Below are 18343 nucleotides of genomic sequence, written 5' to 3'. Positions count from 1 at the left end.
AGGTGAATACAGTTTGGCCAGACAGAAATCTGCCCCTAGACGTAATTCTCAATGTGCCACCCGAGGAGTACGGTCAAGGCAACATAACATAATTGTAGACATTATTGTATGAAATATCCCTTCACCTGCACTATTGAGCCTATGAAATTGCTTTCCAAGCTTTCAATTTCAATTTCAAATAGCTTTATTTTGATAACAAGTATCATAAAAGCATTCTTACAGTCCATCAATAAAAGTACGAGTTATCTTTAAAGCGATAAAAATATGCAGATCCTTCAGAGCATAATAAGTTGTCACATTGCCAAATCAGTAACAAAAACAAGCTATATCAAACAAATCCTCAATTTATAGATAAAATTGATTTGGTTCCGACCTTAAATACAAAAATAGAACATTTACATTTAAAACGGTTATTTAAAGTGACAGTGCATTACAATTTGGGCAAGCAAATTGAGCTCGAATAAAAGATAGAATAAAACCATAGTATTTCATTAGACCGCCCAACATAGGAATTTGTACCTTACTATCCAGACGCAACTTAAATACTTAGCCACGCCACAAGCAAAGAGAGTTCTTGGATCGGACTTCAGAATACGCAAAGCAGCACGGTGGTCAGAAGTGTCCAGTTGTCTGCAGTTGGGTTTTAGCCATCTTGATTTTGCCATTTTGTATGCTGGGCAAGCAAACATGAGATGGGCCTCGCTCTCAGTAGGTGCCTCACAGCAGGGACAGCCCGCAATTGTCTGGTAGGGAGGCTCCACTTTGCAGTTAATTTGTGGACCAAAAGTGAGCCTACCCTAAACTGTATGTAAAGCGCCCGATCTCGCGGTGTCTGAATAAAATCTAGCTATGGTTCTAAGCATATGTGCTGCTTGTGTAGATAAAAATCTTCTGTAAGCCTTCCTACTTTGGAATTGCTGAGCTCCTGCATATTAACCCAGGACCAATCGAGTGTTTTAAGCTCAACCTTACTGGGGGGACTTTGGTTTTCCCACGGTACGTTGAGGCCAAGCTTTAAATAGTTCTGAAGCCAAAAGCATCAGAACAAGTAGGACATTTAAAAGTTGTAAACGTGCAGCATTAGCACCAGATTGATATTATTAATATAGAGTTTTAACAACAGACAACTAAAGGAGACATGATAGAAAATACACACAGTTTATACTTGGGGCATTTTGAGTGAATAAGCGCATCTCAATTTTTATACAGTAAACTGCATGTTTCCTTGTTCTGCACATATTGCAAAGATATATTTTAATGTTGAGTTTTCCCTGTCTTCCCATATCCCATATCAGGCTCCTCCGACATATGAAGCAATCATGCAGATGGAATACCTGGACATGGTCATCAGTGAAAGCCTGCGGCTCTACCCCCCTGGAGGACGGCTGGAGAGAATGTGCAAGAAAACCATTGAGATCCATGGAATAACCATTCCAGGGGGTACGGTGGTGATGATACCAGCCTACGTGATGCATCGTGACCCAGAGTATTGGTCAGAACCAGAGATATTCGACCCTGAAAGGTATCTCAAGTATTAGAGATAGAAAATGGGAGGAGCATGGTTCATAAGAACCTTGGACTTCATATACTAAGACCTTTTGGGATTACAACCCCTGCGATTCGCAAAATCACAGTATTTGTAACTGCAAAAGTCCTTTTATTTATGTATTAAAGGCCTTTTCTGAGTCACACAATTATTTCTGATGCATAAAAGTACTTTTACGATCCTTCCACAACTGTAAATAGGAGGGAGCATGAAACAGGCGCCCCACTGCTTTTTCCAATTGGGAAAGGAGCGTATCCATGGTTTACAACCGCAATTGCGGACAAAAACCATTGATTTGTTACAGACCCCTGAGTAAGGGTGGTAACTGATTGGCAAATGGGAAGGTTGCCCTATTAGGACCCCTTTCTTCCTCTAAGGAACATGGGGTGCTTTGTAAAAAAAAAAAAAGTTTTCCGTTTTGGAATGCAATCATAGAGATGGTGGTGTGCTGTCTCTTGCAGGCCATTATCTTTGTGATTGCAGCCAATCACAGAGGGTCGCAAATTGTGCCCTCCTAATGAATATTAATTAGGTAGATAGTTCTGCCACTTCCTGCGCTTCGGTGATTTGTGAACCTACCTATTAGTATGTAGGACGGTTTGCAAAATAATCTTCATTTACAAAATGGCAGTGCCCAATTGCAACCACTTATAGCAAATGGAATCATAGTACATCACTCCTCTACCTTCTTATACCAAGACTCAAAGTAACCAAAACATTATTGTAGGCTCAAAGTAACAAGGACAAGATCATACTGCCCTCATACCACCTCTTGACAGCTATTCACCCCTCTCCCAGTGCCTCTCCAGTCAACCCTTTTTTCTTGGACTTTTTTATTTGGGAGAATACCCTGTCCCTCTCATATCACAATCCCCACATAATCCACAACTTACCATCCACACCTGTCTCTACCCAGAGGCACTATCCTCTCTACGGGCCAGATGTACAAAGTTTTTTTCAGCTCATAAACGGCCCGATTCGCAGAATCGGGACGGTTGCGACCTAAAAAGCATTTTTTAATCTACAACGCCCTATTTACGATTCGGTAAGCTATTACCCAGTCGCAAATTGGGTTTGTGAGTCGCTATTAGGAAGGAGCGTGCAAGGGCGTCCCTTCCTAATAACGAGTCGCAGGGTCATGTATGATTGTTTTGTGAAAACAATCAAACTTTGCAGACTCTGTGAAGGAGGTGGTAACCCATTTGCAAAGGGGTCCCCACGGGACCCATTCCCCTTTGTGAATGTGGGCACCAACATTTTTTAAGAGCAGACAGTGATCACAAGGACCACTGCCTACTCTTAAAAAATTAAAAGGAAACTTTTCATTTTTCTTTTTCAAATCTATCACACACGGTGGTCTTCTGACGCCAGCAGGCCACCATCCCTGTGAGGGCCAGCTATTCACATGGGTCGCAAATTACAATCTGCCTCATGAATATTAATGAGGCAGGTCCCTTGCAACCCAGTGGGAATCGCAAACAGTGTGAAACACACTGTTGTACATAGCTGTGTGTGATTTCCTATTAGCGAATCGCAAAAATCCGCTATTAGGAAATCGCAAACGAAAGTCTATGTACATCTGGCCCTTAGTTTCATCCCTCCGAATGCATGAACAGTTCACTGGGACTTTTGCGACTTTTTGCCATATGAAACCTATGCCCTCTTTCCACATCTAAGTGTGCTTTCATTCTGCATCTAAAGCCCAAATGCTACAATCTTATCTGTGCAACATAACAATAACTGAAAAATGAAACATTCAGGCATATAAAAGCAGAATTTGAAAAGTTTTTGGTCATTTCAAAATTTTTACCTGTAGAGTTTTTTTTTTTTTTAAATGAATTAACGCTAGATCTTGACGCATAGATACCAAGTCTGCAATTTGGATCCATACGTGGGGTCTAAAGTCAGTTAATCATGAAAAGCAGATTCCAGTGTGAAACAGTAAAAAAATACGTTAGGTTACAATTTGGTCATTTAGGGCTAAGTGCTAGAGCGGTTGACCTTAAAGCTAGGGAACTGGGTTCGAGTCTCAGCAGGGACGCTCAACATCCTCTGATTCTGGGCAAATCACGTAATCTCCCCGTGCCTAAAAAATGAATGTGTTCATCTGTAACGCAACTGGTACTCATGTAGTGTGCTCGGATACCTTTGGGGCGAATTTGCGCTATATACAATTCCCCCTCAAAAAACAAACCCATTCACGTTTTAGACCGAAATAAATGACATTTTACCTATCTTGTAATGGCAAAGTCACCAATCATAGAATTAATAATTTTCACGTAACGGGTTGTACACAGAGCTAGCTCTGCTAACTATATGCCACTCCAGTGTATCCACAGACAGTAAATAGTGAATTGCTACGATATGCAGTTACAGAGGTTCTTGTGTTCATGAATCGAATTGTAGTTATGTTATTTTGTTAATGGAAACTCAAAAGGTATTCATATTGTCAATCGCCATTTTTCTAACAAGTGGAAACGTGCTCAGAAGAATATAATGTTGAGGGTCAATAATCTAAAGAGTAATTGATCAACCTGTTGTTTCCCTGGTCCTGCATGGAAGTTACTTCCACATACTGGGTTGAAGCACAGTGACATCATCATGGCATCATCACTGGGCAAGAGTAGGTGATGTGAGTGTGTAGTAGTGCTGTCATTTTGAGAGGGAAAAGGTTGCAAGAGTTGGGTGACATCTTGTAAGGAAACCAGTCGGTCCCAGAGATCTGTGCAAGGTGGTATTAATGGCAAGCGTGTACGGTCCCATTTATTATGAGACGTAGAGGAGGACTTGCTTACCCTAGATGATTGCTTTGTCTTCCCCTGGTCACCATCCTACTAGTCTATACATTTTCTGGATTTCTGTCCAGAACACTGTCTGGAACTGGGTTTTCAGACCCTCCAGCACAAAGGACTTAATCTAGATGCCAACCCGAGATTGAACAACTGGTGGGCAGCAACCTCTTCACAACCCTCTGACCAATATTTGAATGAGATGCGTTCTGGGTAACGATAAGCCCTGTGATATTATAATGGGATAGTTAGTGGAATTCAAACCCACTTTCATCACCGATAAACACACTCGCAAGCACTAGGAATCTGGAAAAAAATACTCTAAGGCTTTATTAAAATCTAAATCCTATCCCAGCACACATAATATGAATAGTTACAGTTATAAAAATGTACAAGGTAGTGACAATTATATTAATCAAGAGGCAAAATAATAAAGATTACTGTAACATTATAAGGGTATCATAAAGCTTCCTTATATCAATACCCGAACCCTCCGTTCTCTCGGCTAATTAAGCTAAACGTAGCACCAAAAGAGGTCTACTTTGAGTTTCATGAATGCATCACACTTGCATACCTTTTCTCAACAGTAGAACCAATGTTCAGCAAAGAACAGCAGCAGCTGCATCTGTGTCTCAAAGTTGGCAGCAGCGGCGGCCGCGTCACTAGGATTGGTGTCACCCAGTGCGGTAACTCATGGTGTCACCCATGCGTTCCGTACCAGCCGGGCCGCACCCCCCTAGTGACGCCACTGTACACCCTCCAGCAAACTCTACACTTGTACTGTTAGTATTTTTGTTGCATATTTATATAGCGCGAATTCGACCCGAAGGTATAGGAGCGCTTTACATGAGCACCGTATTTACATTACACATTCAGGCACAGGGAGATTAAGTGATTTGCCCAGAATCACAGGATGTGGAGGCAACCTCGAGGCTCGAACTCTGGTTTCCAGCACCAAAGTCGGCAGTTTAAGCTGACGGACCACATCCTCTAGTAACCTGCACACTCCGTACTGCACAGCCGTGGTGTAATAAAGCCATACTTTAACTAACTACTTTGAATTGACCTGCCACTACCTGCCCAGCGCTCTTGACTAACGTTTCTGCTTATGTATTGCACAACTCCCGATGGCTTATACTGCCTTCTAGGCACACAACACCCCAGAGCACGGTCATTCTTGTAACTGTGGACCAGCAGCCCCCACTGCACTCACCCAAACACCGCAAACTCTTCTCTCACAATGTCTCCTTCCTACAGCACTGCCAGCCTGCTCTAATGTGTTATCACCCTGCGTCCCAGCCACGTATCAGTTTACTTACCCACCCTACATGATGGACATTATGTTCTTCTCTCGGTACCAGTTCACCCTCAGAGGTGGCCACCGTCGTTCTAGGAGTGCGTGTAGCCCCGTTCAGGAGGGTGGTGTTGTCCATTCCCTCTGCGGCCTGCTGTCTGGTAGCTAGGCCCAGAGCCTGGAGTTTTCCTTTCCAGGTCACAGGGAGGAGGGGCGAGGGAGGCAGGCAGGCAGGAAGGATGATGTCCCGGCTTCAAGGGAAGTGGGCCTGTGCCGGCTGGATGAAGCCCTCTGCCAACCGCCCTGCAGCCCCTGCCAACAGGTTCATGCAGCAGCCTCCTGGCCACAAATGTGAGGGGAGGACGCGGCTCTGATGACGAAAGTAAACATGGCTGAGACGAGCAGAGCAGACGACGGCCGGGGGATTGTGCGACGACGCTGGGCATTTTATATCTCTGGGGGGGAGTGATGGGGGTGCGTGCGTGTGAGGGGTCCACTGCACCCCATGTGATGGTGTCACCCGGTGCGGTCTGCACCCCCCTAGTGACGCCACTGGTTGGCAGACTATTTCCATCATTCATCCACATCGGAAGTGACATCACTGGATTTCCCGTAATCCATTTGTACTGGAAGTGACATCACTCCTCTGCCCTCCGAGGACCTTCTTAATGGCTGCCACAGTGTGGGCATGCAGCAAGTGCACTAAAGGCAAGCCCTTGTGTGCGCATCCGCCCAGTGCCAGGAACTTGGTCCTCTACCCTCCTGCTCCTACCATGCCGCAACCCTTTGCGCCCTCAACTCCAGGCCACTACTCCACACGAAGGTGCCTCACCACACAACACAAAGAGAGCATTCTCCTGCACTTCTTGCAAGTTTTTAGGCTCTTACCTACACCCAACACCTCACTCTCTCACACTCACACAGTCCTGCAGCCACCCACGCAACACTCCACACGTGCATGCTCCTCAACACCCGATCACTCACCAAAGATGCCACAAAGATCTGGGACCTGCTGCACGACAATGCCTCTGACCTGCTTTTCCTCATGGAAACCTGGCTCATCCCTACATCAGCACCTGACATTGCCACATTCATCCCCCTGGCTACAAGATTGGCAGGCAAGATAGACTTTCCACCTCCATAGGTGGAATCGCCGTAATCTACAAGAGCATCATCAGCTGCACCATGAACACGTCATCCTCCAACATGGAACACCTGTCTTTCAAGCTTCACATCACAACCAACTTTACCTTAAGCTGCACTCTCATCTACAGACCACCAGGACTGTGCACCAACTTCATAGACACTATCATGGACTTTTTCGCACCACTCGCCCTTGATACTAGCGGTTACATCCTACTCGGAGACCTTTTCTTCCACCTGAAAGACGACACTGACTCCTACTCATTGAAGACCTTCTAAGCCTGAGCCTCAACCGAGTAAAGGGACCTACCTCCTGGGCTCTATTTTTACCAACTTCAGCAACATCCAAGTCGATGAGCCCACACCAGTCCCCTGGACAGACCATACCCTTGTCAAGTTCAGCATCCCAGCCCCGGTCCAACGTGCATGCACCACAGCCAGACCACCGTGCCAAAAGTGGGATAGCATCACTGACAAGGACTGGATAACCACTCTCAACACCCACCGACCCGAACACAGCAACAGACTCCCCTACGCCATCAAGAAGTTCAACAATTGGATCACCTCCTATGCTAACTCCCTGGCCTGCTCAAATACAGCAATACCACCAGATCAGGCCCCTGAGTACACGGAGGAAGTCAGTGTAATGAAACTCCACTACAAGCAACCGGAGGACACATGGAGACTGGGCAAGGAGAATGCAGACAGAAGCAAGTTCAAATGTGTCCCAGAACACTATTACCAAATGATCCAGACCACTAAACGCGCCGCTCTAGCAGAGTGCATTGATGCCTGCACCAACAGAATCAAAGAAATCTTTGCCATTGTGAAAGATTTCACCTCACCATCATCCACCTCGATCACCCCCTCGTAGGACCTCTGCAACAAGCCCTCTCAATTCGTCAGCAACAAAATCACTGCCACAAATTCAGCCCGCAACCGAACCCATCAGACCTCACCAAACACCTTGCAATCTTATCCAAACAACCAGTGCTAACCACTTGGCCCATCATCACCCCAGATGAAACTGCTGCTACCATGAAGTTGATCCACTCAGGGGCCCCACCGGACTCTTGTCCCCACCATGCCCAATCCAAAGGACTGCTACCCATTAGCGCCCAGGTCACACCCATTCTGAATGCCTCCACCATTTCTGCAACCTTCCCAGATGCTTGGAAATATGCAACTGTCCTCCCATTGCTAAAGAAAACTTCTGCGGAACCTTCAAAACTCCCCAACTACGGACCGATCTTCCTTCCACCATTCCCTGCCAAGGTCTTAGAGAAAATTATTAATGGCACCTCACTGAATACCTCAGCAACCACCAAGTACTTGTCACCACTCTTTCTGCTTTCAGACCCAACCACAGCATGGAAACTGCCCTCCTTGCTGCCAAGGATGACATCCGCATGACTCCAGACAGAGGAGACAAGGCGGCCTTCATCCTCCTAGACCTCTCCGCAACATTTGATACTGACTCCCACCCCTTTCTCTTCCAACTACATTGGAATCCAATGACAAGCACTGCATTGAATCTGCTCCTTCCTCAGTGGAAGGACCCAGTCACTCAGCCTGGCACCGTCAACCTTGTGCCGCTGGTGCGTCTAAAAAGGTGACGCTCCCGCGGCGCAACAGGCTTGAAAATGAGGCCCCAAGTGTCTAAAGCTGAACACCGACAAGACTGAAATTGTAATCTTCAGTAAGAGCACATCACCGTGAGACTCAACCTGGTGGCCAACAGAGCTAGGTCTGAGATCCACCTCCACCACCTACGCTTGGAACCTGGGACCATCATCAACAGCAAACTCAACATGGCCACCTAAGTCAATGCTGTCACTGCCTCATGCTTCCCTACACTAAGGATGCTGAGGAATTGAAGGAATGTAGGATCTGCTTTTATGGTTACCCCCACTTTTTGCCTGGTGCTAAGCTGTTACTGACTAGTCTGGCTGGGATCCTGTTAATCAGGACCCCAGTCTGCTTTCTCCCTAAATTGGTTTGTTCAGTACTTAGGTACAACCTAGATTGGATACTGGGGTACCCTTATAAGTCCCCAGTATATGGTACTAAGCATTGCACAAAGGCCCTCGTACACTCTAACCCGTGGGTAGCGGTATATCTTGGTTCTCCGCTGTGAAGGTTAGGTGGTTGGTTTTATCATTGGGTCCTTTTCTGCCTGAGTTTCCCGTTCTCCAGGCAATCAACCTTCCTCCACCTGGAGGGAGACCATCTGGATCTATGACGGTCGTGATTTTGTTAGTGTTTAGCAGAAAAAAATTAAAAATTAAAAATACCTCCTTTCCTGTACACTTTGCTTTATTCGTCAGGAAGGGGTAAGATTAAAAACAGCTGTGGTGCTCTGGTGGATGTGTGGGTGGTCCACTGCACCTATATAATGGTTGTTTCAGTGGTCGACATGTTTCAGTCCATGGGTGTCTCTAAAGATCGGTGGACTTTTATCAGGACCTCAGTCGTAGCAATAATGATGTGGATCACTTTATCAAATTGGATAAGTTAATGTCACTTACCCATCTTCTTCATTATTTCATTTAATTAACGCGTTTATAGGTTCTAAAGGGAAAGAAAAAATAAGAAAAGGTAAAAAGGAAAAACATGCATATTGTTGCTTCACATGGATTTGATATAGTGTTGCCCAATTAGGTGCTGTGATTTGTGATGCTATTTGCATAGTGTACTGTACTAATGTATTTTCTCATTACATATGACAATAATACGTTAGTTGTCAAACAGGCATCGATCTCAAGAAGGCATGAGATTATGTTTGTTGGCATAGAGAGATTATATATGGACGTTGTAATGCAATAATGTATGCTCTGGCGGTAAACAAAAAAGTCTATGGCTGTTAAGTCGCCGTTAAGTAGATGAGAAGCATATCGATAATCATAATCCTTCTCAGCAAGAGCTCGTGTTGAGATTGATGCCTTCTAGAGATTAATCCCTGTTTGACCACTAACGTATTACAGTGCAGATCTCAGTTTATAAAAAACGACAAGAAGAGATTAACACAGAGATGACCGAGATGCAAGACTACATTACTAAAAACAAGATACAAAAACTAGGTAAAGCTCTCAAGCAGTTCTCTCAAGAAAAGATGTATCTCTACACCACAAATTACTATACCCTACCAGAATCCACAAATGATAATGATTCGTCTGCGGGCAACTCTTCAGACAGCTCAGATTGGAATAGCAGTGAAGAAAATAAACAACAATGACGAGGCAGGACAAGAGGCAGATACCCAATGCAAAGAGGCAATATGCCTTGGAGAACACCTCATTTTGGAGACCACCTTATGATGGCATTTCAACCATATAATCCCTAATTTCAAGGGTGGATCAATCCTTACATACGTAACCAGCCACCACAACCATTCCCTATTGTACAACCACCTTTTTTAGGGAGAGGCCAGAATCAACGAAGAGGCAGAAAGATAGGAATACACTGGCAGGAAACAGAATGAGTACAAACATGGAGTATGACCAAGGATCGAGACAGACCATGACCAAGCACAACCAATCACTTGTTGTCAACTTACCGAATATGTCCTCACGGAGGACCAGGTAAAAGTCCTGAGCAAAGGATTATGTTTTGTGCCTACCCCAAGACTTGACCAATTTAAACTACATCGCGAGATCGCTGATTTTTGTCGGAAAATAACATTGAAAGTCTACTTTAAGGACAAACAAGAACCCCAAAAAGAGGGAGACACCAACCTAAGAATAAAGTCCACCTTTTGCCCACCAATGCATGCAGTACCAGTTGAAGTATTAGCTTTTGAACAAGCGGTGTTCAAAGAAGTTGAATCATTAAACCCAAAGACAAATATACCATTCATGAACATTACAAAGCACAAGCATTGAGTAAATTAAGGAAACATCTGATAATCAAACCGGCAGATAAAGGAGGAGGCATCATAATCCTTTCAGCATCAGCTTATCATAAAAAATGTACAGATCTTCTAGGAGAAGAAAGACACTACGGAATTATCTCTCACTACCCGACAGAAAGACTTAAAAGATACATCAACATCATGATAGAAGAGGCAGAAACCAACATGTGGATCACAAAAAATTAGGCAGATTTTCTAAGATCAACCAACCCACGGATACACTATTTCTATTCCCTACCGAAGACCTACAAGAACAGGAACCCACCTCCAGGGAGACCGATAGTATCAGGGATAGGCTCTGTGTTAGAACCCCTGTTACAGTTTGCAGACTACTACCTGAGATCTCTGGTTCAACAACAACCCATCTACCTAAAAGATACACGAGATCTACTGAACCTCCTGAAAGATGTGTCATACCAACAAGGCATTTCCTGTCTAGTTGGCCTAGACATAGAGAGCTTATATACGAGCCTCCCCCAAGAAGCCACGTTACAAACTATTGATGAGATATTATTTCGAGAAAACTGGCCACACAGGGGGGCCGTCCCGTCAAACATATTTCTGCCTCTACCCCGCCAAGCCTATTGCTGCCACTACCCCGCCGTGCACACTGGGAGCGGCGGCTTTCCCAGGGCGGTGCGACCGCCCAACTCATAATGGGCCGGTTGGACCGCCGGTGCAGCGGTGGCTTGACTGCCACAGCCGCGCCTCCTCGGACCGCCGGACTCGTAACCAGGCTCCTATTGCTTTTAAATAATGAGCAATGTTTCAGAGAATAAAAGTATGTGAAAGGTTACAAAGACTTATTCCTAATTGTGTATCCTGAAAAACTTCAACAATGTTCCAACAGAATATATAAACAAGAAATGAGTGTTATGAGATAGAGTGGAACTACATATCGGGGATCCGAGACTGAGGGTCATACAGAGCAGTAATCACCTTCCCTTGCTGAAGGATATAGAGAAGGCATATCCATCCAGCCTTGTTATGTTATACAGATTTGTAGAGCGCACTATCACCCGGGACGGTATCCTGCCGCTGAACAGATGTGAGTCTAGGCACAAGTACGGCCTAGTGGGACTGCTCGAAAAGCCAAGTCTTCAGCTACATGAGGGATACAAGATGTGAGGAGGAGGCTGGTATTTGTAGAGGCAGGTCGTTCCATGCTTTCGGAGCGATGTAGAAGAAGGCTCGACCGCCAAGTCTGGTTTTCCGTATGGGTGGGATTTGTACTAGTAGGAATCCGCAGAGTGGAGATGTCTGGAAGGTTTGTGAAAGATGATGCAATTATTGAGGTATGCTGGGCCAGTGGTGTAATGCCTTGAAAGGGTAGGGGAGGTATTTGAATTGTGCTTGTTTGTGAATGGGGAGCCAGTGAGGCTCACTCAGGTGTGGTGTAATGTGAGTGTACTGTGGGAGGTTGAGAGTAATTCTGGCCGCTGAATTCTAAATGGTCTGCAGCCTTCTGGTAAGTTTTTTGTTGGGGTAGGCGACAAACTCTGTTCCTTGGACAGAGTTCACAGAGTTTTGCCCACTCTGCTTTTGGAAAAACTCCGACAACCACCACGTGGTGAATTGTTTTCTTAAACGCGACTTACCAACGGTAAGTTGCCCAGAGCGAGAGAGCAAAATCAAGCGCTAAACCACATCCGGACTAGATTCCTCAACACAGGCGGTCGCAGCAGGTCGTGACCACTTGTGTTGAGAAACCACAGCTCAAGTAGATAATCTACTCAAGTGGCTGAAAGATGCAGTACCATCTGGCGTGCGGCAAATGGTGCAGTTCGTGCTGATTTTACAGTGTGGGACAAACTCCCAACACTAAAATCTGCACTACCAGCTCGACATACCAGAACTCTGCCGCCCGCAGAACTCCGTGGAGTCCTGTACAGTTTTCGGGTAAGTCCGCTGAACTCTGTGCAGTGAAACTCTGTGAGTTCCGCCCACCTCTCATTTTTTGTTGATCCCAGCATGAAGGATGTTCCCAGCATAGACGGTGTTCCCATTGTCCAGCTTGCTTGTGTCCAGGGCATTCGTGAGGTTTTCTGGATGCTTGAATGCCTTTTAAAAAATATTCCTGTGAGAAGCTGGCCTGGTATATGATATCCACTAATGTAAGTGGGCCCCTTGCACCAGTCCAGACAACTCTTATGGTGATTTAATAGGTCTTAGACAACCTTAGAAATCTCTCTAAGTGGTAGCTGTGGAGAGCAGCCTTCAGGCTTAGTCCAGAAGGAGTGCAAAGCAGCTTGTTTACCAGAATGCAATCTTATAGTATCGATATAGTATCGATTAAGTGAAAAGAACCCCACCAAGTACTTATAAAAATATGTACTTATTATATATTACTCTCTAGTACGTTCCAATATCTCCTACACAGAGATAAACACAATGCACAGAATACTTTAGCAAATAAACACAGTAAATAGCAAGAAAAACACAGTGGCCCCCAGGCAGGACCAAACCATATATTAAGAAAGTGGTATAAGAACCACGACTCGAGTCAGGACGATGTCGAGAGGACACACCAGTTCCTGCATGGCATGGCCTTTTGAGTCCAGGCCCTGCAGGAACCTTGTGTGGCGTTACCACTGGGGTGCCTTTTTCAAAGGCACCTCTGCAGGACCGTCACACCGCCCACCCACCAGCCCACTTTTTTGTCGTGATCTGGCGGGTGGCGGTGAGTCTCGGCGATGTGGGAGCGTGGTGGTGGTGGCCCGTCCGTTCCCAGCCCCCAAAACTCGTAATTGGGCCCTAAGTGTAAACTCAAGATATCATTTTCATGAAATGCATTTTTGTTTAAAAACTATCGCAGGAAAAACACTTCAAAACCATACAGAAAAAACATGAATATATATATATATATATCCAGGCAGATTGAATTAGGACGTTTCTAAAAATTAGTGAATGTGTATTTATATTTGAAGCATGCACCTGAATAAAGGAACATATATAATTCAATGGGGAATACTTAGAAAGGAAGATGTAGATAATAACAAAAAAGTGGAACAATATATGAGGTCACAGAAAATATGTACCAGGGACCCACTAGCATACTGATGCTCATTCCAAAGTACAGGTTGCAGTGAAAAACGAGGCCTGTCATTTTCTGTCATACAATTTTGGCCCTTTACTATACACTTCAGCCGCTTAATTAAGTCTTAGGTGCATTAGCACAAAGTTTCATGACATATGACATAGAATGCAATATTAGTGAATAATATAAAATTACAGGATGGCGACATCACTGTACAAGCTTTTCAGTTCATGCCTAATATCTGAAAGAGAGTACATTGTCCATACTATTGTGGCACATGTTAGGGACTCAAGCTAATATTGATGGCCCTCTATAATGTGGAAAACCACCCCTGCTATGCTACATGTGTCTTTATCTTTGTTTCAGTTAACTTTACTCCTTCTACTCACCCTAATGCTGCATAAAAATATCCTTTCTGATTTTAGCGTCAAAGTTTTTTCTTTTTTTAAATTGATATTTGAAACTTACTATTTGTATCACTGGTGTAAACCTGTGACACCACCCAAGTTGATAACCCTGCCTACAGCCCACACTTTCTTTAATGCATACATTCTCTCTATGCAATTGATTTTTACTGTCCATTTGAAGCAATATCTTTCAGATGCCTAAAAATGCAATAAATAGGTGCAACCATTATTGGCCTATTTATAGAAACCAAGACAACTAAGTCCTTTATAGTGGGTAAAGTGATTTGAAACGATGGAAGCAAATGTGATGAGTTAAAATCTTCTCATGCTCCTCTACTTGTCTATGATCTCTCATCATATTCAGGTTCAACAAAGAGAACAAAGAAACTCAGGAACCTTACACTTTCCTACCCTTTGGAGCCGGGCCCAGGAACTGTATAGGAATGAGGTTTGCCCTTCTCATCATGAAAGTGGCTGTGACTGTCCTGCTGCAGAGCTTTTCATTCCAGACTTGCGAAGAGACACCGGTGAGCTACAAAACGATATCCTGACTTTACAATATGTTTTTGAGTTGCAATTCATTTTTATCATTATTTTTGTGTCTTTTATTTTAATGTCTCACGTTGCGCCAATAGTCTCTTCAAGTTTCCGACAGATTAGTTTAAATATTTGTTTGTTGACATCTGCCCATCTAACTGCATATCTCAAACCCCTGAATCTTTAGAGTTCTGCTGAACTCCTGTCATACCTCTTGGTTGGTTTTAATTTATCCTTAGCCCAACATGGATAATTGATAGTTGAGCTGTCTAAAACATCTCTTGCAGAGTCTTTGTAACTCCAAGGCAATCCAAGATTTAGGAAAGAAATTAGCCATTTAATCAGTTAAACATATAGGAAAGTCTCAAAAGTTAATAAACTCCTTGCTTAATGGTCATATGTCGTTACGTACAGGAAAGGAACCTGATCCCTTTCAAGGCTTAACATAAATTTAATCTGGTATAGTTCACCACTATCTGTAATGTAGAAATATTAAGAAAACACGATCTCAATGTGATCCTCTGCCGCAACTGCAAATGTCCATACCCTCAGCAATTTATACCAGCCATGTAATTTAAGGACACACAATTTAACACATTCCACTGAATGATTCACAAATCTGCAGACACATCCGCCTCAGATCTGTGCTGCATAGAACTGCACAATGATTGCATTTAATAATTAGTAAGAAGATAATTATAATTCAGTAGGGTGGATGTGCCTTCCTGGTGAATTCTTGAGTACTGTGAAGCATTTTCTGATTTAATAAACCGTGGTGTTTGAACAAAACTAATTATTGCTCCAAAATGGATAATATCTTGCCATCATAGCATGATGCTTAAACAAACTTTTTGTAGAGAAGGTATTAGACCAGAAGGTATTAGCCCAGAATGATGTTGCTCATATCATACAATATTTACACGAAATGTGTTTTTAAAAATATTCCGTAAGATTTACGAATGGAGCCAAATGACTCCTACAATAACAATAATGTCTCAAATATGGTTTGTTTTAGGTGGATACATCCCGTTATTGATACATATTCTAATTTCACCGATACAGCCAACCATTTGAATATTTGTCTACCTTGTATTTGTGTTGATGTAGGAAAGGCTTTTTGCACTTGCCTCCTAAGGTGGATGTGTTTGGTACTGAAGAACTTAGGTGTTTCATGTTGGAGGAGAAAATCTTGAAAATATTTCTGTTACCAAAATACATTTGGGAATTGTTTCTGACTCAGAACCAAATAACACTGATACAGAATTGGTGTACAATTTGCGGATAGTTGTGAATCAAAATATCAGAAAAACTGGAATCCATCTACAATAAAACTTTCCTTGTTGCAGCTACTTTGAAACTTTTTCAGGGATGGGCCAAACAATGTTTCTCTGAGAAAACCTTTGTGAGCTAATTTACTGCAAATCACTTAATTTGGCAATTTCAATGTGTGTCTAGTTGTAACTGAATTAACAAACAGACAGCTCACATAAAAAAAGAATGGCTGAAAATGTGTATTTAAGGAATTTGCTAGACATTGCCAATAAATTAACAATGAAAGGTTAGAGCCATATACTGCCTCCATTGTATATATCTGCACTCCAACAAACCTTTTCTATAGCCACTATTACAAATATATCTCTAGTAAGAATTCAGAATTTTGATCCTTTGGTCTAGTGTAAAAGAAAGGGTGGAATGGTCACAATTCACCGCAGGTGTATTGCAGATTAGAAAAAGTGTTGTTTTATATTAGGTTTAAGATAAATATTTCCAAAGGTAATTGTTTCAGGGTGAGGATCCACTTGCATAAGTCAGGGTACAATGATTGATCTGGAGATAAATTAATGAAAAGATCACAATTTTTGGTTTGACGAATGTATTTTATTAAGGTTTTAATTTCCACTTTGTCTACTTCCACTCATGCTTCTGCTCTGATATTGAGTTCTCATTTTGGTTTCCCCCAAGATTCCTCTGGAATTTGACCCAAAAGGTATTTTGAGACCCATCAAGCCCATAGTCCTCAAGTTTGTCCCCAGGGATGGTGGACAGCATCATGAATAATATATGATGAAGATGCGACATTTTAACATGGGAGCAACAGGCATACATCAGGCTGAGAAATTGACCTCCGATATGGACAGTCGTCATCAGGAACGAAACATTAAAAGAAAAGGCTCTTATAGATATAAGATATTCATAGCTTGCTTCTAAGATGATTTCAAAATGTACAAATTGTCTTAAAACCTCACCTTTTGTGAATGATGTTTCTTTTTCACCTAAACTTATGCCCAATGTTTTAGATATTGTGTTACGTTTTGCTTTTATGAGGACTCTAATTACAGCTGAAAGCTTTTATTTCTGTATTTCTATAAAAGATTACCAACTCTTACACCATTAATAGGCATCACCTTTTGTAAAATTATTGCTAACCATGTGTTCCTATAACAAAAGTATTCTAATGTAGTGTAGGATTTAACATGCGCCAGAATACTTTCTGGGTTCAAATAAGTGAAAAGAAAACCTCATTTAATAACCTTATTTTGTCTCCCATCTTTTCGATTAATGTTTTTATCTGTGAATGGCTGGATACATATTCAGTTATTAATGAATCTGTAAATGACAAATCTGAGAACCTAACCAAAGGGAAGGGCTTCCGCTAAATGTGCGAAACTTTTTGTGAAAAATGTGTAGTGCAGTGTTGGGGGGAAGTGGTGATGGTGATGCTAAAAATACCTAGCTAGTGAGCGATTAATTTATTCCTGCTCCTAGTTGGTATGGATAAAAAGGGGGTTAATAGTAGGGAGGAAGTGTAACTGTTATGTGTATACTATCCCTAGTATTTAGTCGACATGTTTCAAGGTGTCCCCCAAACCTCTTCTTCAGGACCACATGGGGACCAGCCCCATGCTTACCACTCCGTGAGAAAAACAATCCTATACTCAGGAAATAATATAATAAAGAACAGGTACACACCTAATGTGTGAGCACCAAAATTAAATACATACGGTTGATATCAGACTCGTAGTATCTGATCAAGGAGATAAAGTGATTAGGAGATTAGTACACATTGCCTGCCCACCTTTCGCGTGGGCAGGTCCATACCATGTGCAGTGCTTAAATCAATGCATTCCTCTATCGTAGGTGTTGGTGCCCTTAGTAGTAAAATATTTAATTAGTGGTTGTATCCAATGTGCCACCTTGGAACACATCGTACTCTATTGTGAGAAATCATGGTTAATCGTTAAAAACATTGGTAAAAAGAGAAAGAAAACTTGTGAGCAAACATCACAAGACAAACAAACATACAAACGTACTGTTCACAATTTGTAAGAACATACTTCTGTTTTGGCAACGCTGTGCCTCATGGACTGCCAGGGTGGAGGGGCTTGTAGTAACCCTAGAAGAATGTATATAAAGTATTTGAGTCAAGGAAAGGGCCATGGGTAAATGTGAAATACTGGTTAGTTATTCGCCATAGCCTGGCCTGGAGGAAAAATGAGGGTTTCTCAGGGATCCTGGGTTCCTGTTAGGGAGGAAAGATCTTTCTTGGCTCAGCACTCCTCCGTCAATGACACCTACTCTTACCCAGGCAGACCGCATATTAGTGTGTCTTCAGCCAGATTTTGTTTAAGTACTGGCAGGAAAAGCCCAGTCATGCTCATATGCGAGTAAAGACTAGACCG

General features: G+C 43.0%; 1 protein-coding gene across 1 annotated transcript in view; it reads left to right on the top strand.

The window, feature by feature from the left end:
- Positions 1 to 17148, top strand: part of LOC146796553 (cytochrome P450 3A29-like) — a 204348-nt gene extending 187200 nt beyond the window's left edge. The window contains exons 11-13 of the mRNA XM_085629188.1: positions 1296 to 1522; positions 14491 to 14653; positions 16626 to 17148. Of these exons, the coding sequence (XP_085485314.1) occupies positions 1296 to 1522; positions 14491 to 14653; positions 16626 to 16721 (486 nt within the window). The 3' untranslated portion in view covers positions 16722 to 17148. The remainder of the gene's footprint in view (positions 1 to 1295; positions 1523 to 14490; positions 14654 to 16625) is intronic.
- The last annotated feature ends 1195 nt before the right edge of the window (positions 17149 to 18343 follow it).

This window comes from Triturus cristatus, chromosome 10, assembly GCF_964204655.1.
Source record: "Triturus cristatus chromosome 10, aTriCri1.1, whole genome shotgun sequence".
Classification (NCBI taxonomy): domain Eukaryota; kingdom Metazoa; phylum Chordata; class Amphibia; order Caudata; family Salamandridae; genus Triturus; species Triturus cristatus.
The sequence above is the reverse complement of the archived record's forward strand: the minus strand, read 5'-3'. Positions and strand labels throughout refer to the sequence as shown.